Source organism: Pelophylax lessonae (assembly GCF_965119305.1).
Source record: "Pelophylax lessonae genome assembly, chromosome: 13".
Taxonomy (NCBI): Eukaryota; Metazoa; Chordata; class Amphibia; order Anura; family Ranidae; genus Pelophylax; species Pelophylax lessonae.
The window spans coordinates 131,173,848-131,199,427 of NC_138780.1; the positions used below are offsets into that span (position 1 = coordinate 131,173,848).

General features: G+C 42.2%; 1 protein-coding gene across 2 annotated transcripts in view; it reads left to right on the top strand.

The window, feature by feature from the left end:
• The window catches only part of PSEN1 (presenilin 1), an 89,400-nt gene that overhangs the window by 5,965 nt on the left and 57,855 nt on the right, over window positions 1–25,580 (top strand). The window contains exons 1-2 of one of the 2 annotated variants that reach the window (XM_082275775.1): window positions 11,887–11,980; window positions 21,460–21,692. In XM_082275775.1, the coding sequence (XP_082131901.1) occupies window positions 11,936–11,980; window positions 21,460–21,692 (278 nt within the window). In that variant the 5' untranslated portion in view covers window positions 11,887–11,935. Of the gene's footprint in view, window positions 1–11,886; window positions 11,981–21,459; window positions 21,693–25,580 lie in introns of those variants that run through there. The other variant, XM_082275774.1, reaches the window with a different exon arrangement.

Genomic DNA, 25,580 nt, shown 5'->3' on the forward strand with positions numbered 1-25,580 from the left:
AGAAAAACACAGAATTGTTGACATTGTTGCAGATTTATTAAAAAAGAAAAACTGAAATATCACATGGTCCGAAGTATTCAGACCCTTTGCTCAGTATTTAGTAGAAGCCCCCTTTTGATCTAATACAGCCAGGAGTCTTTTTGGGAAAGATGCAACAAGTCTTTCACACCTGGATTTGGGGATCCTCTGCCATTCCTCCTTGCAGATCCTCTCCAGTTCTGTCAGGTTGGATGGTAAACGTTGGTGGACAGCCATTTTTAGGTCTCTCCAGAGATGCTCAATTGGGTTTAAGTCAGGGCTCTGGCTGGACCATTCAAGAACAGTCACGGAGTTGTTGTGAAGCCACTCCTTCGTTATTTTAGCTGTGTGCTTAGGGTCATTGTCTTGTTGGAAGGTAAACCTTCCGCCCAGTCTGAGGTCCAGAGCACTCTGGAGAAGGTTTTTGTCCAGGATATCCCTTTACTTGGCCGCATTCATCTTTCCCTCGATTGCAACCAGTCGTCCTGTCCCTGCAGCTGAAAAACACCCCCACAGCATGATGCTGCCACCACCATGCTTCACTGTTGGGACTGTATTGGACAGGTGATGAGCAGTGCCTGGTTTTCTCCACACATACCGCTTAGAATTAAGGCCAAAAAGTTCTATTTTGGTCTCATCAGACCAGAGAATCTTATTTCTCACCATCTTGGAGTCCTTCAGGTGTTTTTTTAGCAAACTCCATGCGGACTTTCATGTGTCTTACACTGAGGAGAGGCTTCCGTCGGGCCACTCTGCCATAAAGCCCCGACTGGTGGAGGGCTGCAGTGATGGTTGACTTTCTACAACTTTCTCCCATCTCCTGACTGCATCTCTGGAGCTCAGCCACAGTGATCTTTGGGTTCTTCTTTACCTCTCTCACCAAGGCTCTTCTCCCCCGATAGCTCAGTTTGGCCGGACGGCCAGCTCTAGGAAGGGTTCTGGTCGTCCCAAACGTCTTCCATTTGAGGATTATGGAGGCCACTGTGCTCTTAGGAACCTTAAGTGCAGCAGAAATCTTTTTGTAACCTTGGCCAGATCTGTGCCTTGCCACAATTCTGTCTCTGAGCTCTTCAGGCAGTTCCTTTTTGACCTCATGATTCTCATTTGCTCTGACATGCATTGTGATCTGGAAGGTCTTATATAGACAGGTGTGTGGCTTTCCTAATCAAGTCCAATCAGTATAATCAAACACAGCTGGACTCAAATGAAGATGTAGAACCATCTCAAGGATGATCAGAAGAAATGGAAAGCACCTGAGTTAAATATGAGTGTCACAGCAAAGGGTCTGAATACTTAGGACCATGTGATATTTCAGTTTCTTTTTTAATAAATCTGCAACAATGTCAACAATTCTGTGTTTTTCTGTCAGTATGGGGTGCTATGTGTACATTCATGAGGAAGAAGAATGAACTTAAATGATTTTAGCCAATGGCTGCAATATAACAAAGAGTGAAAAATTTAAGGGGGTCTGAATACTTTCCGTACCCACTGTAAGTAATAAAACGCTGCCGCGCCCTTCCCCGCACTAATTTAACATGACTAGAGGATGATCAAATGAAAAGGAATCTGTATACAGAGGTTTATGTCTTCTGAGAGATATTAAAGGAACACTCTAACCACCATGACCACTTCAGTGATTTGAAGTGGTCATGGTGGTAGGAGCCAGAAACACTGCGCATGCTGGGATATTTATAGTTATGTGCTGGGGGCTAGTTGCACCCCTAGCACATATGACTTAGGCAGCCAGAAAATGTAATTTTCCTTATTCATACATATATGAACAAGGAAATGACAAAACGCAACTAGTTATTAAAAAACCTATTGCAACAATTTACACACGCTAATGCACATACCTTTTCTACTTATTTTGCAGACTGCTGGTGCGGTATGCTGGCGGGTAATGCTGGTCATGCGGGTACTGCTGGAGGAAGCAGCAGCCGCAGTAGATGGCAAAGCCGCTGCTTCTTGTATGGCTCCTGTCACAGGCGGAGTGCATTTCATATCACTCCGCCTGTGACAGAGCCGGAACTATACAGAAAGCAGCGGCTCTGTCACTGACTGCAGACATCCTAAGCCTCCCGCGGCAGCCGGGAGATCGCACAGCACTTGCGGGTGTCCATGAGCCGCTGGCGGTGGGCTGCATGCTGCCCACGGGCTGCAGGTTGGACGTGCCTGATCTAGAGGGTGAGCAGATTCCCCCTGCCTTTGCTGAGTTGGCAGACCAGTTGGTCCAGGGGCTGAAGTTTTTCTGCGATGCCTATTTGAATGTGGCTCCCCTGATTTCTAAGCTATCTGTTTTCTGCAGTGGTGCTTTGGCGTGCGATGTGGCTTAAGTGTTGGTCTGCGGACCAGACTTAAAAAAAAAAAAAAAAAAAAAAAAAAGCCCTGACTAGTTTACTCTTTCAAGGCGATCAAGGTTTTTATTCAAACTTGTTCACGGTCCCAAAGAAGGAAGGCAAGGTACGTCTGATTCTGGACCTCAAGGCCCAGGACTTGCTTTGTGCAAGTACAAATATTTAGAATGGAGTCTATTCGCACGGCGGTGACATCCCTACATCGGGGGGGGGGGGGGGGGGCACTAGCTAACTAACTTCCTCTGTTTTGCTGTGGGAGAGGAGCATTATCAGTTTTATGGTTTTGCCTCTGCTCCTCGGGTCTTCACAAAAGTTTTGGCCCCTGTTCTTTCGGTGGTTCAGTTTGCACAGTTCCATACAAGGTCCCTTCAAAGGGAGATTAGGTAGGTGTAAATAGGTGCAAGTGTTGGCAGCAGACAATCAGGTGTGTGTACACTAAAAACCAAGATAATTGGTCTGGCAGAAAAATGGTTAAAACAAGGATTGTCAGGATATAAACGTTTGCTGTAATTGCTAGCTTTGTTTTGAAAGGAGCATACCTCAGGACTGTCATCCTTTTTGTGTTTTTAAGTACTTAGTTATTCACTGACCTGTATCAAACACCTGTGTATGGTTTTGACACCCATGGCATGTGCATGCTTGATCCAAGTCTGTGCCTTGCTAAGCAGTGAAAAAAGACTGACAATGACAGCCCTGAATCCCGTAATTTCAAACCTTAGTCAGCTGTTGCCGATATATTTCTGTGTTGACAGATTTCCATTAAAGCAGGCATGTCCTGCAGACATGCATTTCCAGACACATGCAGCCTTCTGTTATTTAGGAATTTGAATAGAATTAAGCCTCAGTTGTGCTTCAGGTAATAAAATCTGCCCAGCTCAGTACTTCAGGCAATGTTTTTAAAGCCACTGGGATAAAATGTTGTTGCTGTTACTTGTTGGGTACAATTGTTAAAGTGCTATATTCTTTTTCTGGAAGTAGGCCCTCAGGAGACCTCTTTGGATTACATGCACATTTCACCTTCTGTTATCCCTGTAAACACCTTGCAGGTACACAAAAATATCTGATGTGCCAGAAATAGACTATGCTCCTATTTTGCCCTTTGACATGACATGACAGCGCAGCTCTGAATTCCTAGGGTTTTAGAAGTGCATACTTTTTTTTTTAATTAAAAAGAACTCCGCTTCTTAATCTCTCGTTTAATCTCTTGTTGAATAATTTTTATTTTTTTTCCAATATTAAATATTTTGCAAAGTTACATTCAGAAAGCTTGAAATCTGGGACACCATGATCCCCATATATCATAACATTAGTAGAACAGGAATATGGCAATCCTTCATAATACTTCTAGAAACTAAAAATAAGATCCGTATCCATATGCCTTTCCACCTGTTCTTCAAGTGCTTCTGAGGTAACCAGTATTTCCAATGGGCAAGAATCTGCCCAAGGAAGAAAGAACAAGAAGAAAAAGAGAAACCATTTCAGTGGTGTATATTTAGCAGACCAATTGGGAGGAAAACAATTGAGTTCCTTGTTAGGATTTACATACTTTAATTACACTGCTTGGCTCACTGCTTTGAGTTCGAGATGCTAACCTTGAATAAGCATGTGTAGCTGCACCGCCCCCCCCCCCCCCCCCCCCCCCAAGGGCCACTAAAAGATGACTGTCCCCAGAGGTTGCCCTGACCCTGCATACCTCCCGACACCCTGGGTTCTGACATTATTCAACAAGCGATTAGGAATGCAAAAGAAATATCAGAAATTGCAAATGGATACTTTACTGGATATTGAGTTAACAAGAGAGAGAAAATGTAGAATGCGTGTCGTCGTTCCCCCCCCCCCCCCCCCCCAAATTGTAACTTTAGCATAAACAGAACTACAGTGATATAAAAGGAAATGGCAATAACCGTGAACCCTGGCGGTAGTAACCAACAGCTCACGAGGGAGGTCTATGACCCCAGGTACAAGAGGGGGAGTTCCCCTTCAAGTTAAACAGATGTTGAGGGCTGATTTTTGTGTGTGTGTTCGTCCTTGAAGTGCAGGCATCCAGAATCTTCAGCTAGCTATGAAGGGACCCAAAGATGTTGCTGTGCAATGGCGACCAGCAAAGGTGAATAGCATAAGCAAAGTGTTTACCAGTGGAGGGCCTTTAATGTAGAAAGCGTAGTGTAAAAGTGTCTTTGAATTGTAATACTTAGGGTGGGCTTCTGCACACTCGCCAATCCTGAGGATGCTGACACTCGGGGAGATGGGGTGTCCCAGAACAGGCTCTTAAAGGATCTGCAACCATTTTGAAGATGCCTGGCTGTGCACCTGATGACCCAGGGATTCAGCAGCATCTGTGTGGGAATAGATGAGTGACCCTGGAAAGCCACTCTGCCAATGGGAAGCTGGTAACTGCGGATCTGCCTCCCAGGAAAAAGGCTTACTCATGGAAAAGCCTCCTCGCTGTCCAGGCCATGGCTCCTGCTCACATGAACCAGGGGAGCCTATCCTCTTGCTCCTGTAGTCGCAGGCCTCGAATCCTGAGAGCGAGCCCCTCCCCGGACCGTTGTATATATCTAAACAAAAAATTGCCTCGCTAAAATGACCAAGAAATTAAATCCCATAAATAATACAGTCAAATGAGAAGTGATGGAGTCCAATCATGAAATTAGTGGATCGCTCCAGGGAAAATATGCAGAATTCCGTGTTCAACATATATAAAATATACACCTTGAAAGTGAATATCATACAAGAAGGTGAATCACTCAGGTGCGCCACCATGATATATGAGATGGCCACTTGCCAGAGGGAATGGACTATAATAAGAATCATAAACCTAGTATGGTAGGATATTCTTTAGGCAGAAGTCATTACGCCTCTTTACAGAAAACTGGGAAACCCCAATTTTTCCTTTTAGTGTCAATGAGAACACATACAAAGGGAATAGTAGATGGTTCACTGGCAGATCATACATGCAAGATGAATCAAACTCCCATAGTGAAAAACTGCTATAAATACCACACACGGCCCCCCTGACAGAGGAGGCAGCGCCAGTGGGCCATGTGTGGTGTGTGTATAGCAGTTTTACACTATTGAAGTTTCTTTAATTTATCTTTCATGTATGATCTGCTGGTGAACCATCTACTGTTCCCTATATGACTGTTAGTAGGGAATCGGCTGTGAAGCTGCAAGGCTTCAATGCGAGTTTCCCTGACCCAAGATGGCGGCAGCACCCGAGAGACGTTTGAAAAATCGGTTAAGGTGAAGCCATCGCCGGATCCCTGGACAAGTAAACGTCCTAATATTCAAAGTCGGCAGCTATAGTATTTGTAGCTGCTGACTTTTTTATTTTTTCCTGAAGGAGCCTGGCACTCCTCTTTAGGTCATTGACTTGTAATACGCATGCAGCATGTAAAGGGAGGGTGAAGCCAGATCTTATGACTGAGTGACTTAGAAGGCATTTGAAGCCTTTAGATTAAATGACCATGCACCGAAATGGACAAAGAATTGCTCCTGCAGCAAGTTGCACTAGCACAATGCAAAGCATGGTAATTTATTACTATATTTACGGTGTCTTGCACAATGATCACATTACTGCAGTACAGTATTGGGAAATAGACCTTGGCTTATTTTTTTTTTTTTTTTTTAAGAATTACATTTTTGAGGAGGAAAAGGCATACAAAATCAACAGGAGCAATGAAATACGTCCAAACATCAATAAGTGAGCACAAAAAGAACTGAACAGAAAAATAGGATGTGAACTCCTGCCGTAATGGATGCCATATGTACATTGCAAGGATTTTAACAAACTTTGCTGCATATTCTTCCCTTTTTCTTTGTCATGTGTCCATCCACTTCTGTGCAGATCTGCCTTCCAGTCACGTCTATGCAAAACCGGCTATGAATCGCATCCTATGTGAACAGTTATCTCAGAATGCCCCTATACTCTATGCTGTGCGAGTTTAGAAAGCATCACTCCATACTGGCACAGGACCCTTTTTTTTAAACTGGATCAAAATTGCACTGCATAGATGTGAACATCATTCATGGAAAAACTGAAGTTTTCACATGCCATGCGAATCTATTCCTTTTGGATCACATTTGATTTTCATCAGTGTGAACAGGGACTAAGGCTCCATTCACACCATGGTATTTTGGGATTGTGACAGAATTCTGTTTCTTACAGTTCTGTCACAAATTTGCTTTGCCTATTCAACAACTTACTTGTTTGTTTTACCCTATATACCAACCTTTCTCAACCAGGAACCCTAGGGTTCCTTCAGAGGCTGCTTGTGTTTTTTTTTTTTTTTGAGCAAGGAGAACATTCCTCTTCTCGGAAAAGTTCCTACTGACGCCAATTCTTTAGCTATTTGTAAAAGATTCTTCATACTGAACACACGTTTAGGGAGCGTTCTTCCCACTAACATCACAATAATATGCAGTGAGCTGTCTATAAAATAATTCTTATCAGAATTTCCTGGAGGCAGCTAATATATTTCAAGGACGGAAAAAAATGTGCAGCGCTAATATGTATAAACAAAGATAACATAAAAGTCCAATCAAAGATTAGCAAAAAAAGTCCATGAAAAAATCCCAAGTGAATAATGTGATGAGGTAAGTCCGACAAAGGATAACGTGATCTTAATGTGTAGCAAATCCCAACACCAATAAAGATAAGTGGATTGCGCTCACCAGATGGATGGGACCCAGATACCATATAGCATATGGGTCATACAGGCTTATGGGAATATTTGTAGGATGTCCCAGTGGGATATACTGACCTCAATGGATTCCATATGGATCAGCAACGATTATGGACACACCAGATCTCCACTCCAACACGGATATAGATAAAAACCAAAGGGGGGACAGACATAGTGTAATACTGCTAATTTTATTAAAAGATAATAGTAGTAGTAATAGTAGTAGATAATAACATAGTAGGGCTGACTGTAGTCTTCTTAACGCGTTTCAGCATAAATGCCTTTACCTTTATGCTGAAACGCGTTAAGAGGACTACAGTCAGCCCTACTATGTATACCTGACATGCATTTTACCTGTGGATGTTTGTAAGTGTATCGGCTTTATCTTTTAATAAAATTAGCAGTATTACACTATGTCTGTCCCCCCTTTGGTTTTTATCTATATCCGTGTTGGAGTTGAGATTTGGTGTGTCCATAATCGTTGCTGATCCATATGGAATCCATTGAGGTCAGTATATCCCGCTGGGACATCCTACAAATATTCCCATAAGCCTGTATGACCCATATGCTATATGGTATCTGGGTCCCATCCATCTGGTGAGCGCAATCCACTTATCTTTATTGGTGTTGGGATTTGCTGCACATTAAGATCACGTTATCCTTTGTCGGACTTGCCTCATCAAATTTTTCACTTGGGATTTTTTGATGGACTTTTTTTGCTAATCTTTGATTGGACTGATTGGACTTTTATGTATTTGTTTATACATATTTATTAGCGCTGCACATTTTTTCCCTTTTTTTTTTTCTTTTTTTTTTTATTGTTGGTTACTTTTTTGTCTAGTGATTGGTGCTAGCTGCTTTTTCACTTCATTAGTTAGCGCAGTATTTTCTTGTTTCCCCAATATATTTCAAGGGTTCCTCAGTGTTAACAGTGGAGAGGCTCTACACTATCAAAGAAAGTAAAATCTTGATCTATGGTTAACTTTGCAAACATACCACCCACATTACAAAAGGATAAAATAACTTTTCTACTCTAGAGAGTTGGTGTTTTACCAGGCCAATTTAATACATTTCTGACATGTAAAAAGCAGCATTTTGTTTGCTAGAAAATTACTTGGAACCCCCAACATTATATATTTTTGAAGAAGCACTGGAGAATAAAATGGTGGTTGTTGCAATTTTTTGTGTCACACGATATTTGTGCAGTGGTTTATCAAATGCAGATTATCATGAAAAAATACACTTTTAGTAAACACAATTACCCATAAATTAACATAAAAACCCACATAAAATAAAACCAATTTTTTTGCTAAAATATAAGATGTTACGCCGAATAAATACCTAACATCGGTATTGGCATTAAAAAAAAAAAAAAAAACGATATCAGTCGATCACTACCAGAAAGTCTGTTATTTTTTTATCTTCCACCAAAAGAGGCAGCTAGACCACTGTCAGTGGTGTTTTGCAATGATCCGCTTTTATTCATTTATGTAAAACCTTTATCCCAAAATGGGGAAAAAAATAAAAAATATATATTTTTTGTAATTGCTTATGAAGTGTTAGCTGGACTTTTTTTTAGTTGGTCAAGAACATCTAAATATACTAGTGCACCTAACTCTACCCTCTCCCCAGATTAACAGTTCTGCTGCTGTCCAAAGGTGTCTCTCTGTTGCTCCTCCATCCAGAGTGGAGATATCCTAAAACAGGAAGTGTTACTGATCAGATCACCCGGTGAAAATAAAGGGGGAGAAAAGCCTATAAAAATAAAACAAATGCAGTCACGATATTTTAAGTTTAAGCTTCAGTAGGCTTTTTTTTGGGGGGGGTTTAATCACTTGTCGACCATGCTATACCCAAATGATGACTACAGCACAGCAGGCTAGTTCTGGGAGGCAGTCATAGGACTGCCTCCCGTTATATCGCTGGGGTATGGCGGCACGCTCTGTGGACACTGCTGATCAGATTGAGGTAAAGAACCAATCAGCAGCTCTTTACTGCGTGATCAGCTGTGTCCAATCACTGCTGATCACGGATGTAAGAAGAAGCCGTTTATTGGTACTCCTTTCCTCATGCGGATACAAATTTCATTTGGGTACAGTGTTGCATGACTAATTGTTAGTGTGACAGCGCTGAAATCTAAACCATGGCTTGGGCAGGAACGTGGTAAAAATGTGCTTTATTATATAGGTTCGGTATTTATTCAGTGTAACATCTTGTATATTTTTGCAAAAAATTGGGGTTTTATGCTATTTTGTTAATTTCTGAGTAATTATATTGTTTGTTAATTTAAAAGTGTATTTTTTCCTAATCTGCATTTGATAAACCACTACACAAGTATCATGTGACATAAAAAAAAAAATTGCAATGAACATCTTTTTATTCTCCAGGGCCTCTGCTTAAAAAAATATATAATGTTGGGGGTTTTGTTATTTTTAGGAAATATATTTTAAAGAGTACCTGTCAGGAATGGATTTTTTTATTAACCTGCCCTACCTCTACCCAGTGCGGTAATCTCTTCAGGGATAAGTCTGTGCTGTTTTCTTTTCTGAGAAGAGCAGAAATAAGTCTGTAGGGCACCTATAAACGCTGGCCTAAAATCAGGGTTAATGGACAAGAGTGTAAAACAGTTGGTGACACGCAGAATTTAACCTTCTTTCATGATGTGAATAGCACCTGTGTTGCAACATCTTTTTATTTATTTATTTTTTTTCCCATCAGGTCTGAGCTCAGGCAGGAGGTGGCTAGGCTGAGAGAACACATAATACAAAATACAAAAACACATAATCACTGAGTGTCTGTTCGCACATAGTCCAGTGACTGGTGTTTTTCTGCACTGTAAGACCACTAGTCACCACTAGGACACACAGCAATAGCTTTCTATGTGCCCTGTTCCTGTTGTAACGGAGCTCGGAGCTGCGGTTAAGTGAGCTGCAATAAAATGCAGACCTGCATTTTATTGCTCCACACAGGCAGGCACTACTTGTCACTGTACAGCAGCACAACTCCCTACACTGCTGTATGGTGACATGAATGAAGTGTCCCTTTCTGCACTTCACATAAAGTTTACTCAAAGAAAAAAAAAAAGCTGTGTGATGCAGTAAACTCATCACACCGCCCCCTACTGCCAACTCACTGCAGCCAGAATGGACAGCTGCCTGACTCTAAACCATTGCAATTTAGTGTGCTGACAGTGTGAACTGGCCCTGAAATATAAGAATGCTCTGTTGTAACGCTTCAATTGTGAAGATGCAGAATATTACAAATGCCTCATTAGTGACTGGTTCTCTTTAAAGATGTGAAGCTAATGTGCACTGCACTTGTTAAATACCCAAAATGTGTTTATTAATCAGTACCAAAAATTTACACAAACAAGAAATATGAAAAGGATAGTTGATAATGAGGGAACAAAATAGGTTTTAATTCACCCATAGCAGAACAGTTGAATTGGAAAAAAAAAAAAAAATATCAAAACAGGACCCTAAGGTCCGGTTCACACTTATGCGATGCGGGAAGGCTGCGAATCCGCAGCCTGTTCCCGCATCGCACACGTACCCCCGGCAGTTCACACTGCCATATGCAATACGCTGGGGGTGTCAATGTAATCTTAACGACACCCCCAGTTTGATCGCATATCGCAGTGCGATCTTGCAGTTCGCACAGGATCGGATCGCACAAGTGTGAACCGCTGTGCGATCCGATCCTGATGCGGCTGCCAAAAAGGGTCCTGTGCGAGTTTGGTGCGGGTGCGAATTTAGCCATACAAAATGTATGGCTAAACTCGCACCGCACAGCCGATCGCATGTAATGGAGCAGTGCGCTCCGACATTACATGCGAACCCCGCACTCGCATAAGTGTGAACCGGGGCTAATAGATGTCCAGTTGCTGAGAGTTCCATTTTTTATTTTTTGTAAACAAATTATGCTTTTTGTTTACTCATGTTTGTGGCAAATACTACATTTTACTAGTGAACAGAAAACAATTGAATACTCATAAAGCGTGCCCCCCCCCCCCCCCTCCCCCTTGCTTTTCCTAGTCTTGCCCATGTATTTAAACATAGTACACTTCGGGTTCCATTTATAAATCCACCTTACTGTGGCCATACTAAAGTATAAAAACATAAGGGTGGATACTGGCGGAGGAGAGCCTGGTTCCATCAATTCATGAGACTGGTCTCCTCTTTACAGTGGCTAGCCAAGAATAACTTTTTCGGACACTGCAGGCCTCACACTGCCCTCTGCCTTTTATAAATAAGTCATGAAATTCAGGTGCAATGTGGAGTGTAAATGGTGTCTTACAAATATTTGCACTTTCATACTCTACTAAATGCCCCTATATGCTTTTTACTTTTTTTAAATGTATTGTAGGGGCTTGATTCCCAAAAGGTAGTACTGAAATTAGTTCTCACCACAGAGATGTTAAATTATACCGGTTTAGTATGAAGTATGCCGGTTGTGACGCCACTTAGACTTTCCTTGTCTGTCTGCATGCTTGTTTTAGGCCAGAGATAGTTGGGCATTAATCCTTTTCAGAGCAAAGTCAGCAGTGGTAACCTTTGTATTTCTCTCCTAACAAGTTTCCTTAATGTTTACAAGGACTGACTTGTGAATTCATTATGCATTTCTGCATCTGTTTTTATACAGGTTTAGTCTTTTATATTTTGCAAGATTTATATAGTCACATGGTCAACTTAAATTTTCCAAATGTGTATATATACTGTATATGCAGAGCTTTTGTCTCAGTGAACTGCACTTTCCAGAGGAACATGTTTAGGGTTAATACTTAACCAGAGTAATTTCCCAGTGTGGTCTGTTATCATACTGGGCGTTTTTTTTTGTAAGAGCCAAGTTACTGCTTCCTCATAGGCCACATATGAAGCTATGTCGGAAGACGAGGAATCCATTCCACTGCTTGTACTGCAGTCTGTGAGTATTCTGGGTGAAGGCCCAATTGACCTTTTGAACTTCTACTGGTTGTTTATCCTGTTAGGGCGGATTTTTTATTCTCCTATTAGGTTTTTGTATCTAGAGAAGTCAGGCAGGTCATTTAAAAAGAGTGAACACTTTCAGTGGTCTTTTTTGTGACCATCCTGTAACCTGTTTTTGTCAGTGCAAGTGGCACCGGTGGCACGTGCTTGTAGCTGTCCGCTTGTGTGCTTGTAGCTGTCCGCAGTGGATGCTGAAAAAGGAAAATAAATGGAATATAAATTGCTGCACTCTGTTTTAATAAAAAAAAAAAAAAAAATGCAATATGTTTTTAATATAAGTAGAATGTACTTTCTATCTCTTCCTCTTGCTATTCTTTGGCTTCTTATTCTAAGGTGGCTTGGTTCACCCTCCAAGCCCGCTTGTGCATAAGAACTTAGCCACCCTTTACTACTCACCCTGCGAGGTGGACTACACGGCTACGTGCATACACATTGAGATCTATGGTAATTGTAGTGCAGTGGGGCGTGTGACCAGAAATAATGGCACTGCTTGTTCTACATCAGTAGCTGTTCAGTGGACAATCGGGAGTGAGCACAAGAAAGTAGCCTGAAATCAACCGTAAAAGACTTAAAAACAAAAGCCCGGGTGTACTGGATATTTTAGAATCCTGGATGTTAAAACAAATTTAGTTTTGGTGTAATTTTAAATGCTCAAACAGCCATAAACAAACATAGCACCCTGCTATCTGTTAGCCAGTCACATGGATAATTCATAATTTTTTGACTGTTCTGGCTACTGGAAGATTTTTTTTTTTTTTTTTTTGCCTGCCACGATCTGCAGTTTACTTAATTTATACAAGTGTCCTTTAGGCTAATAGACATTTTTGTTCCCCTCACTTTCTACCCTGTGGAAAGCATGTCATAGAGATGGAAGGTGATGGTGGGGATGTCTCCAGTTGTGACTCAGTTAGCCAAAACACATTTTTCTATTTGGGAAAGGTTAGAACTTCAATAAGGTTTTCTATTGTTGTTGTCTTAGGCTAAAGCTACATTGGCAATGGCGATTTTTTTTTTTTTTTTTTTTTTTTTTTTTTTTATGTCTTGTTACTAAAACATTTTAATTTCCTGATAGTCACTTGAACAGGCTAAAGCTACACGGGATTTTTAGTAGCTCAATCCTGCTACTAAATTTCCAAATGGTTTATTTGCTAGGTGTAGCAAATGACTGCAAATCTGGGGTGGGGGGACGTCTTTGCCGGTTCCCGGATCTGTGGCTATCCCGGATACAAAACAAATGGGTTCACAAGGTAATACAGTCCGATTACAAGATCGAGTTTTGAGCCGTCTCGCCAGTAAAGTTTTTCCCTTCCAATGTGAGGCTCTCCCCCGATCGACAAAAACAAACAGAGTGAACTGGCGCAACAAGGACTCAGAGGTGAACCTCAATAAACCTACTATAAGACTGGGTACTCACAATATACAAGAGATGGTAATCGGCGATAGAGGCCTGAGGAAGGAGCGCATGCTCCGACAACGCGTCGCCTACGTCATCACGCCCCACACTCTACGCTCCACGCCCAACCCTGAAGTCCGCCACCGGAAGCGCTGTAGGTGTCCCCTGGGTCCGGATATCACCGATTCCCACGGTCAGACACAGATCTTTGGAGCACATCAGTCCCTTCTTGCCCAGGCTTTGGACTAACCGATCCCTTGAGAATACATCCACCATGTTTTATCTCTTGTATATTGTGAGTACCCAGTATGGTTAATTTTTAATAAATACAGAGTCATACTGCACTTAGAGTGGCGCTTGTCTTCTCTCCTAGTCTCCCCCGATCGCTTGTTGGCGCTCTCTGGTGCAGTACAGGACTTGTTACAACAGGGAGTAATATTTCCTGGTTCCGTGTGCGAAATGTTTTCAGGGCTTTTATTCAAACCTGTTCATTGTCCTCAGGAAGGAAGGCAATAGGCATCCAATCCTGGACCTGAAAGCACTGAATTGCTTTGTGCAAGTTCAAAAATTCAAGATGGAATCTGTTCGCACGGTGGTGGCTTCCCTACATCAGGGGGATTTACTGGCCTCCATAGACATCAAAGATGCCTACCTTCACATACCAATCTGTGCAGGACACCCAACGGTTTCTCTGTTTTGCAGTGGGAGAGGATCACTATTAGTTTGTGGCGTTAACCTTTGGTCTCGCCTCTGCTCCTCGGGTCTTCACAAAGGTGTTGGCTCCGGTCCTGGCGCTGTTATGGCAGCAGGGGATATCGGTCCTGGGTTACCTGGACAAACTGCTTCTCCGTGCGAAGTCTCCCACGTTGCTGGGGACACATTTGGAGATCACCATGAGAACTCGAGGAGTTCGGTTGGATTCTGAACCTTCAGAAGTCATCCCTGGTTTCTTACATGAGACTGGGCTATCTGGGCCTGACTTTGGACTCGTCCTCAGCCAGGGTGTTTCTTCCTTCAGAAAAACTCCAGACTGCTGTTGCTGTCCAGCCAATGGTCGTCCCTTCAGACCTGTATGAGGGTTCTGGGACTGATGGTGTTGTCATTTGCGGCGGTCCCCTTCGCTCAATTCCACACGTGGATCCTCCAGAAGAAAATCCTTCTCAAATGGAACAAGAATCCAAATTCCCTGGACAATCAGATTCAACTGATCCAGGTGACCAGGGAGTCCCTGATATGGTGGCTTCAGTCCCCGATGCTCAAGCAAGGGAAATCCTTCCTTCCTCCCTATATATTGGACGATTGTCACCACAGATGCCAGTCTGTCTGGGTGGGGAGGGGTTTTTGGCAGGTTGTCTGCTCAAGGAGAATGGTCCCCAGAAGAATCCAATCAATGTTCTGGAGCTGAGAGCGATCAAGCTTTGCCTAGTCCACTGGACCACGCACCTGCAGGGTAATCCAGTGCGCATTCATCGGACAATGCCACGGTCATGGCTTAGGTCAATCACCAAGGGGGCACCAAAACTGTCCTTGCGGCCTTGGAAGTGACAGGCATCCTTCGATGGGTGGAACACTTTGTTCCAGCTCTCTCCGCTGTTCACATTTCAGGAGTGGAAAATTGGCAGGCGGATTACCTCAGTCGACAGGCCTTGGATGCAGGGTAATGGTCCTTTCCGGAGGTGTTCAAGCCTTTGTTGGGGATCTGTAGATCTGTTGTGCTAGGTTTGTGGCCCGCTCCGGGACCCCCCTGCATGGTCCTCAGTCAGTCCACTACAGTAGCATCGGTGTACTCAAGGGTCACGCTGGGTCACATACTGGACATATGGTGGACACAAAGTGACTCAAGTCCTTCAGTACACTCCTGTGAAAGTCGGTTTATTTGGCACCGCTAGTAGGTAGGGAAGGTGTGACTCTGTCAGAGTATGTCTATAGAAATGAAGCCAATGGGCCTCCTAGTCTTTCTTACCACCCCCCTAGAATACGGGCGTGCTCTCACCGAGCAGGATGGACGAAGCACCTTCAGTTCAAATATGGCCGTGACGCCGATCTGGAGAGGCATGCAGGCTCTTCAGAGCCGCGTCTGTGTGGAGTGTTCTGGCCGCTATGTTGCGTCACTCACGTGACCCCAGGACCCACATGGACATTGGTCGTCAGGCTTGGGGCGCAGGTGTGGAAAGGTGGACCCCAGGTGATGTCAACGTGATTTGCGTGCATGCTTTGTCAGGACCCTGCAGAGTGTGTAGTAACGCGCCTTGATCAGATAGTGTGGATGATTCCACCACACCTGTAGCTATGCATGAGAAGGCGCTAGTTGACACACTGATTACATCCGTGCGGGAGACTTTGAAGATGGAGGATGGGGCTGCGGGCCTGGCCATTCTCTCTTTGGCAACCACGAGCCGTTTCGCACGGCAAAAGTGTTTCCTTATCCCTCCTATTTTGACAAGTTTGTCTATAAAGAATGGGAGCATCCAAAATGTCCCTTTTTGGTTCCTAAACGCTTTGCTGTGAGGTACACCTTTTTGAAGAGTCACTCAAGAAGTGGACTGTCCCACCAGTGTTAAACCCTCCTTTCTCCAGGTTGAACAAGTCAACTATGATTCCGGTAGAGGAATCCCTGGCTTTTTAGAATCCAGCTGGCGGAAAGGCGGAGTCTTTGAGCACACCATCTAGTTGTCCTCAAAGATAAGGTGGGTCTTCGCCCATGCCTGTCATTCCTACCTAAGGTAGTCTGACTTCCATTTTAATGAAGATATTGTGTTGTGTGGTTCGGGCGATTTGGGTATATCTGGCAGCCACAGAGTATTTTCGGAGGTCAGACTCACTGGGATCATGGCCAAGAAAAGGGCTGTACGCTTCTTCTTCTACGACAATTTCCAGATGGATCAGACCGGTGACTCAGGCCTATTCTGTCAAGGGTTAAGTTTCTCCTTTCCCTGTAACGGCGCCCTCTACTCGGGCGCTTAGTGCTTCTTGGGGCATCAATGGAGAAGGTTTGCAAGGTGGCCACTTGGTCATCAGTGCACACTTTCACTAAATTCTACAAAGTGGATGTGTTGGCATCTGCGGATGCTTCCTTTTGGCTGCAAGGTTTTGCAGGCTGCTGTTTAGAGCAGTGTTTCTGAACTCCAGTCCTCAGGGCACACTAACAGGCCAGGTTTGCAATAAAACTGAAATACATCACAGGTGATCTCATTTGCTGCTCAGTGATTGCAGTATTCTAGTCTGCATCTCCCCAAGGTAATACTTAAAATTATGGCCTGTTAGTGTGCCCTGAGGACTGGAGTTGTGAAACCCTGGTTTAGAGGATAGGTTCCCTCTTTGTGGGTGTATTGTTCAGGTTTGGCTGTAGTTGTGTGTTTTTTTTTTTTTTTTTGAGCTCCTGTTACCTGTTTGGCTCTTGTGTTTAGCCTTGGGATTTTTTGTTGTTGTCCCACCCTTCATGTTTGGCACTGCTTAAGGATGTCCCTATGGATCGGAGTATGGAGCGATGTGTCCATCGATGAACGAAATAAAATAGAATTTTTGTACTTACCATAAAATCCTGAGTTAATTGACGGACATGGCACCCACCCCCCCATGGAGTTTTATTACTTCTGACACTGCTTGTTACAAAACTGAAGGCCTATAGCAGAGAGAAGGTTTTACACCACCTAGGACTGCCCTTAGGCATAGCTAAGTCTTCTTCTTCTTTTTTTTTTTTTTTTTTTTTTTCCTTTTCTGCCTAGTGTCCTACTCCTGTAGGGGCGCTATAACACTAACACTGTGTCCACCAAAGAACTCAGAGAAATTGATTTTACAGTAAGTACAAAAATCCTTTTTTTTTTTTTTTTTTTTTTTTTTTTCATATCCTTTTTTTTTTTGTTTTTTTTTTTTTTTTTTGTTTAAAGATGGCAAGAAATGTGCTTTTGTATGCAACAAGAGAGGAAGTAACGTTATAGCCAGCTTCCTGCCTGGAATATTGTAGATAAACCACTTCCTGGACTTGAATTCACTCAGAACTGAAGCATTGCAGGTTGCAACATTGGATTCTGTGCGAACAAGAAATAGTTTGAGAGATCCTATGTTTACAGTTAGTGTAGTAATTTATTAAGTAGTTGGGGAAAGAATTGCTGCAATCTGTGCTGCCTAACATACCAATCCATTTTCTTCCTTTGTGTTGTGGCTAGAGTTGTATAAAGTACTCGAAACCCATACTTGAGTAAAAGTACAAGTGCTCGATCAAAGTGACTTGAGTAGAAGTGGAAGTGCTCGATAAAAAAGTGACTTGAGTAGAAGTACTAAAGTATTCACTATTTTTTGTACTTAAATATTGCAAGTAGTTTTTTTAAAAATTTTGCTACTCAAGTACTGAAAGTAAAAGTACCAGTAGTTTTGAAAAAAAAATGCTACTCAAGTACTGAAAGTACAAGTACTGTGTTATGTACTTATTAAAGAAGGAAGTCCAAAAGTTTGAACATCATATTGTTTTTTTATTATTTCAAATGCAGCTTTTATTTATACATACAGTAGCTTTTATTTTCGTATGCGCTGATAATACACATGTTTTGAGCTTCATGAAACCTGCCATCTACTGTTCTGGCAGTGGTAATTTTTATAATTGTAACGAGTAACTATGCAGCACAAAATAAAATATCGGAGTAGAAGTATTGAAATCATTGGAAAAAATGTAGTGAAGTAAAAGTGGAAGTAGGAGACAAAAATTCTACTCTAGGAAAGTACAGATACCACCTTTCGGTACTTAAGTACAGTAGTGAAGTAGTTCTACTTAGTTACTATACATCTCTGGTTGTGGCACAATAGTAAGGGATGTCTGCTTGCTGAGGGGCTGCTCAGACTGGCTCAGATAAATCTTCCCTGAGCCACTTTAATAATACTGAAGTGGTTGCTGACCTTTTCAGCTTTATTTTTCTGACTTGTTATCAAGCCTGCCCTCCGTCTGCCAGCATTTTAGGCACTGTGTAAAGCCCATCATACCCCAGCAGCTGAAGCCTAACTTTGTTGTAAGCAACAGGTTTCTTAGATTGATGCTAAAGTTCAATCTGCTTACGTTTTTTGTCTTTTTCCCGATTTACTGCTCCCCCCCCCCCCCCCCCCTTAGCTCTGTTGCATGCAGGGAACCTCCATGATTGAAGAAACTAAAATCCAATAAATCAAAATAGACTGGCCATAGACAGTAAAGGCTTATTTATGGCACATGCAGTCAAACTTGTTTTAAAATGCAGTACAAACTTATTTGCAAGAAAAATGAATTATTTTAGTGAGCCGAATTGGCACCATTTGCTTGGTGTGCAGTAAAATCGAAGTAAGCAATTTCGGTACAGGGGAAGAGTCTCTACAGCTGTGCAAAACTGAGGCTGAAGTTTAATTTTGAATTGTATTATGCATAGTGGACATGGCAGGTTGATCTGACAGGTTACAGGTGCAAAATGTCCGTAGACTGAATCTCTCCACCTCTTACTCTTCCCTCCTGTGTTTTTTTTTTTTTTTTTTTTTTTTTTTTTGTATTGTCTTTGACTGGGATAGCTACATAGTAGATGCTTTGCAAATAATGTAATATACATGCTACTATGACTACTAGTTTAAATAATATGTTGTAAAGTCTCAAGGTTTTTCATCTTAGAGGTTGTAAACCCACCTCACAAACTATATTAAGGCTTACCTATAGGTGCTATAAATATCTCCCAAACTTGCACCGTTTAGGAGATATTTAGAGTGCATACTGCCGATGACGTCATCAGCCCAGGCGCTCTGAAGGAACGGCCACCCGTGCCGTTCCTTCAGAGCTCAGTGCCCTGAACGGCGGCTCCCGCGCGCGAGTGATGTAATCGCGCCTCCGGCCAATCAGATGGCCGGAGGACGCGAACCCGGAAGCAGGACGGCCAGACATGTCGCCATCCTGTCGCTGAGGTGGCGGCACGGCGGGGGCTTCGTTTTAAGGTAAGTACTACATAATGAGCTAGTATGCGATGCATACTAGCTCATTATGTAGTACTTACCTTAAAACGAAGCCCCCGCCGTGCCGCCACCTCAGCGACAGGATGGCGACCTGTCTGGCGATGCATACTAGCTCATTATGCCTTTCTCTTTACAGGGCTTTTTTTTTCTTGTTTTTTTGGAGGACTTTACTTCCTCTTTAATGCATTCTATGCGTTCAGGTGAAAAACCTTTGTTGCTGCCGCCCAGACAACCCCCCCCCCCCCTTTATTCTTACCTTATCCTAATCATTCCAGTGACGCGTTCGAGCCCAGTGCCTCCAGCCACTCTTGGGTCCTCCATAGACTGATAGCAGCGGGAGCCATTGGCAATCAAATCCAGTGACGCGCGGGGGCGGGGCTAAGTCCTCCTGTCTGTCAATGGACGCAGCAGTGGGACTCGTAAATGCGACCGCACGGGTGCCCCCATGGAAAGCGTCTCTCCGTGGGGCACCCCAGAAGAGGAGGATCAGGGCTGCTCTGTGCAAAACAGCAGGTAAGTATAACCTAACATGTTTGTTAGGTTATACTTTGTTAAGGTTCATTTGTTATTTTCCAAAAAACGAAAATCACTTTAAAGAGGTTGTAAACTCGTTTTTTTTGTCCACCCTGCAAGAGAGACATAATGAGCTAGTATGCATCGCATACTAGCTCATTATGCAATACTTACCTTAGAACGAGCCCCCGCCGTGCCGCTCACTCACCTCTGAGTCGCCCGTCTTCCGGGATCGCGGTATCCGGCCATCTGATTGGCCGGAGCCGCGGTGACGTCACTCCCCTGCGCGCGCACGTGCGCGAGAGCCAACAGTCACGGCACGGGGCTCTGAAGGAACGGCACGAGCGGCCATTCCTTCAGAGAGCATGCGCCAGTGACGTCACTGGTTGCATGTAAGGTAAATATCTCCTAAACGGTACATGTTTAGGAGATATTTACAGTACCTATAGGTAAGCCTTATCATAGGCTTACCTATAGGTACAAGTTGTAGAGGAGGGTTTACTTCCTCTTTAAGGACCAAGTCTATTTCTGACATTTGTTGTTTACAAGTTAAAATCCAGTATTTTTTTGCTAGAAAATTACTTGGCATCCCCAAACATTACATTTTTTTTTTTTTTTTTTTTTTTTTTTTTTTTTTGCGGATATCATTGCAATACTTTGTCAAGCTGTATTTGCGCAGTGGTCTTACAAATGCAATAAATGCATTTTGAGATTAGAAATCTGTAAATTTAGCCCAATTTTTTTTGTAGAACGTGAAAGATGACGTTACGCCGTATAAATTGATATCCAACATGTCATGCTTAAAAATTGCGTACACTCATGGAATGGGGACAAACTTCAGTACTTTAAAATCTCCATAGGTGACGCTTTAAACATTTTTACAGCTTACCTGTTTAGAGTTACAGAAGAGGTCTTGTACTAGAATTTTTTTATTATTTTTCCTTTTTTTTTTTTTTTTTTTAACTGTCGCTTTTTAAGAGAGAAATTTTTTTTGATTACTTTTTTATTTCTAATACAAGGAATTGAAACAATCATTTTAATAATAAGCCCGACAGGGCCTCTTTAATGCGGGATGTGGGGTCAAAAAGAACTTGGATCTCTCATTTTACACTTAAAAAAAAAAAAAAAAAAAAATTTAATTTTACCTTTTTTTTTTTTTATATGGGAAAAAAAAAATTGTCCCTTTTAAGGCCGTTGGGCGGAAGTGACGTTGGACATTGCTCCGGTCCTCCAAGGGCATAGACTTCCTCCCCACCATTCCACAGGACTGAATCGTTTTAGCTGCTACTGATGGCTCCAGTAAGCGGGGAAAATGACCGACCGGAAGGGGGGTGGGTGCGGCACCTCTCCCGCTGCCCATAAAGGTGATCCTGTGGCAATGCTGACGGCGGGACCTCTTTTATGTAACAGAGGATTGCCACTTTGGGGCGGTCCAGAAGTGGTTAATATTAAATATTTGTAATGATTCTGACCACCAGAATGAAACCGTGCTTATAATATTACAAAATATTTTTTTCTAGTACTGCTCCCATTTCAGTTTTGCTTTACTCTTTCAGAATGATAGCCATGAAAGGCGAAATAATGAACGCAGTGAATCTCAAAGCAATGGACAGACCCAAAGCAGCTCCCAGCAAGTGCTGGAACAGGATGAGGAAGAAGATGAGGAGCTTACATTAAAATATGGTGCCAAGCACGTCATCATGCTGTTCGTACCAGTTACCCTCTGCATGGTTGTGGTTGTGGCAACAATTAAGTCTGTCAGCTTTTACACGCGGAAGGATGGACAGCTGTGAGTACAGTTTTATGTATAGTTTGCTTAAACTGCACTGTTACTACCCTTTTTTCAAAATATCTCTGAAAAGGTCTGCATTGCCTAAGTGTGTTTTTGTTCCTCAGAGCACGTTGTTAAATGTTCAATCTTTGTGCAATTGGTGTTCTTTTAATTTACTGCTTAGGTTAAAGCCCGCCATACAGGGATTGAAATTCAGGTGGTTCAGTAGGGAGCAGCCAAATTTACAGTGGGTACGGAAAGTATTCAGACCCCCTTAAATTTTTCACTCTTTGTTATATTGCAGCCATTTGCTAAAATCATTTAAGTTCATTTTTCTTCCTCATGAATGTACACATAGCACCCCATACTGACAAAAAAAACACAGAATTGTTGACATTGTTGCAGATTTATTAAAAAAGAAAAACTGAAATATCACATGGTCCTAAGTATTCAGACCCTTTGCTGTGACACTCATATATTTAACTCAGGTGCTTTCCATTTCTTCTGATCATCCTTGAGATGGTTCTACACCTTCATTTGAGTCCAGCTGTGTTTTGATTATACTGATTGGACTTGATTAGGAAAGCCACACACCTGTCTATATAAGACCTTCCAGATCACAATGCATGTCGGAGCAAATGAGAATCATGAGGTCAAAGGAACTGCCTGAAGAGCTCAGACGGAATTGTGGCAAGGCACAGATCTGGCCAAGGTTGCAAAAAGATTTCTGCTGCACTTAAGGTTCCTAAGAGCACAGTGGCCTCCATAATCCTCAAATGGAAGACGTTTGGGACGACCAGAACCCTTCCTAGAGCTGGCCGTCCGGCCAAACTGAGCTATCGGGGGAGAAGAGCCTTGGTGAGAGAGGTAAAGAAGAACCCAAAGATCACTGGCTGAGCTCCAGAGATGCAGTCAGGAGATGGGAGAAAGTTGTAGAAAGTCAACAATCACTGCAGCCCTCCACCAGTCGGGGCTTTATGGCAGAGTGGCCCGACGGAAGCCTCTCCTCAGTGTAAGACACATGAAAGCCCGCATGGAGTTTGCTAAAAAACACCTGAAGGACTCCAAGATGGTAAGAAATAAGATTCTCTGGTCTGATGAGACCAAAATAGAACTTTTTGGCCTTAATTCTAAGCGGTATGTGTGGAGAAAACCAGGCACTGCTCATCACCTGTCCAATACAGTCCCAACAGTGAAGCATGGTGGTGGCAGCATCATGTTGTGGGGGTGTTTTTCAGCTGCAGGGATAGGACGACTGGTTGCAATCGAGGGAAAGATGAATGCGGCCAAGTGCAGGGATATCCTGGACAAAAACCTTCTCCAGAGTGCTCTGGACCTCAGACTGGGCCGAAGGTTTACCTTCCAAGAAGACAATGACCCTAAGCACACAGCTAAAATAACGAAGGAGTGGCTTCACAACAACTCCGTGACTGTTCTTGAATGGCCCAGCCAGAGCCCTGACTTAAACCCAATTGAGCATCTCTGGAGAGACCTAAAAATGGCTGTCCACCAACGTTTACCATCCAACCTGACAGAACTGGAGAGGATCTGCAAGGAGGAATGGCAGAGGATCCCCAAATCCAGGTGTGAAAGACTTGTTGCATCTTTCCCAAAAAGACTCCTGGCTGTATTAGATCCAAAGGGGCTTCTACTAAATACTGAGCAATGGGTCTGAATACTTCGGACCATGTGATATTTCAGTTTTTCTTTTTTAATAAATCTGCAACAATGTCAACAATTCTGTGTTTTTCTGTCAGTATGGGGTGCTATGTGTACATTCATGAGGAAGAAGAATGAACTTAAATGATTTTAGCAAATGGCTGCAATATAACAGAGTGAAAAATTTAAGGGGGTCTGAATACTTTCCGTACCCACTGTAGATCCATGTATGGGCTAGCTGGTTCTACACAAGTCGATCTATTGAGCAAATTTTGTACGAACCGGCCTAAACTTCATTGCCACCAACTATAGCCAGTGTTCTGCCGAAAACTCCCAACGACGTTAATTCCGGTGAGTGTACACCAGGAATAATTGTAGATTTCGACCACTTGCTGTTTTTTCACACAACACCGGCAGCCTGTACACTCCAGTAGATGGTATAATTAGTGAAGATTGTTAGTCCGACTAACCATCTGCAGTTGAAGTTTTCAGCAGAACACCGGCAACACTGAGCAAATGTGTGGATGGGGATATTGGCTTATTCTTGTTGTTTTTTAACCTGTTGGTTGAACAAAAAAAATGAATCGTGGATGGCCAGCTTTAGAGTACAGATAATGTGACTTCTCTATTTGCATGATAAGTTTTCCTTTTTAAAGTGTATCTAAACCAAAGAACAGTTTTTTTTAGTATATTGCAGATAACCAGTCTTTAGATTTGGTGGCTGCATTTGTTTTTTTTTTTTTCCTTTTATATTCCCCTGCTGATTCTGCCAGTAACACTATTCTGACCTAGGGCGAACTAGCTTACCTTTTGTACTGTATCTATGGAGGAACGTCAGTGTAACTCTAGGACAGGACAACAGAACACTTTCTCCCCTCCTTTTCTCAGCAGCGATCACAGGAAGTTTTTAGCTCACAAGATTTATGGCAGAATTAACCATTAAAAGTATTTTTTGCTCTTCTCAAACATAAAACACTTTCAGTTGTTTGTTTACCAAAACAAAAGGAAGAAAAATAGAACTTTGTTAGGATTTGCATGCTTTTCAAAGTTTGTCCTTGCAGGTGATCATGTTTTCTGCTGCTGATTTTTTAAAGGCACATTCACATTACTTTAGATGCTTATTTTATGCTGGATCTTCTGCTAGCTCTGCCTGCAAGAACTTGCATTCCATGCAAAGAATATGCAATTCCCATGTGAATGAAGCCGAATGGTGTACAGTGGCAGCTTACCATGTTACGTGCAACACCAACATTTTCCAGTAGATGGCATATATGGTGCAGTTTTTATGTGAACCTAATTGACACTGAAAGTTGGATAATCCTGTAGAAACTCCATACATTGCACGTGAGTTGTATTAATTTGGTCTGTGTGTGTGTATATATATATATATATATATATATATATATATATATATATATATATATATATAATATTTATTTATTTAGTTTTTTTAGAAATCACTGTACTGTTTTTCAGTACATTGATTACAATTTTTTATTTCTCCAAATACCATTTTGCATGTGTTTTACTTCTGGTGTTCTGGTTGTGCATGCATATCTGTATACATGCATCAGTCTCCAATCTTTCTCAAGCATTGAGACCCCTCTCCCAGGTGTCTAATGCATATTACATTATCTTTGCCAAAGGTTGCATAACAGAATTGTAACAGATGTTTTTGGGCTGTTGCCAAAGAGTTAATTTATCTGTACATTACATGCAGATGTCCTAATAAGTACTGTATGTCAGTGTATTTTTTTAACACATAATTTATTGCTTGCGCTTGCATAATTATTTAAAGACAGGTGGGGCAAAAGTAAAATTTGTTATGTCGGTATCAATTCTGGTTCCTATAACAATTCTGTTGTTGACAAGAACGCTTTGCATACCATACATGTTGGAGAAATTTCACTGCAGGTTTTTCTGTACAGATGATTCGGAACACTAAAAATAGTTGAAAAGCACTTACATTTTTGTGACTTTTTACCATAAGATAAAGATAAACCATAAGATAAAAATATTTTTATATTGCTTTAATAGTGTAAATTAATCTTTATAGTTCATTGTTAATATTGAGTTAGGGGTACATTGGGGTTTACGTAAACCTGTAGAATAGAATTATGGGAACTCCTTTTTAAAACACCTGTAGTTAAAAGTGCAGGCTAGACTAATCAGTGAGCGAGTCACTGACCTGAAACAAGCATGCATCCAATGAAGTCGGGGGGGTTCTTGAACTTCCATTCAGACAGA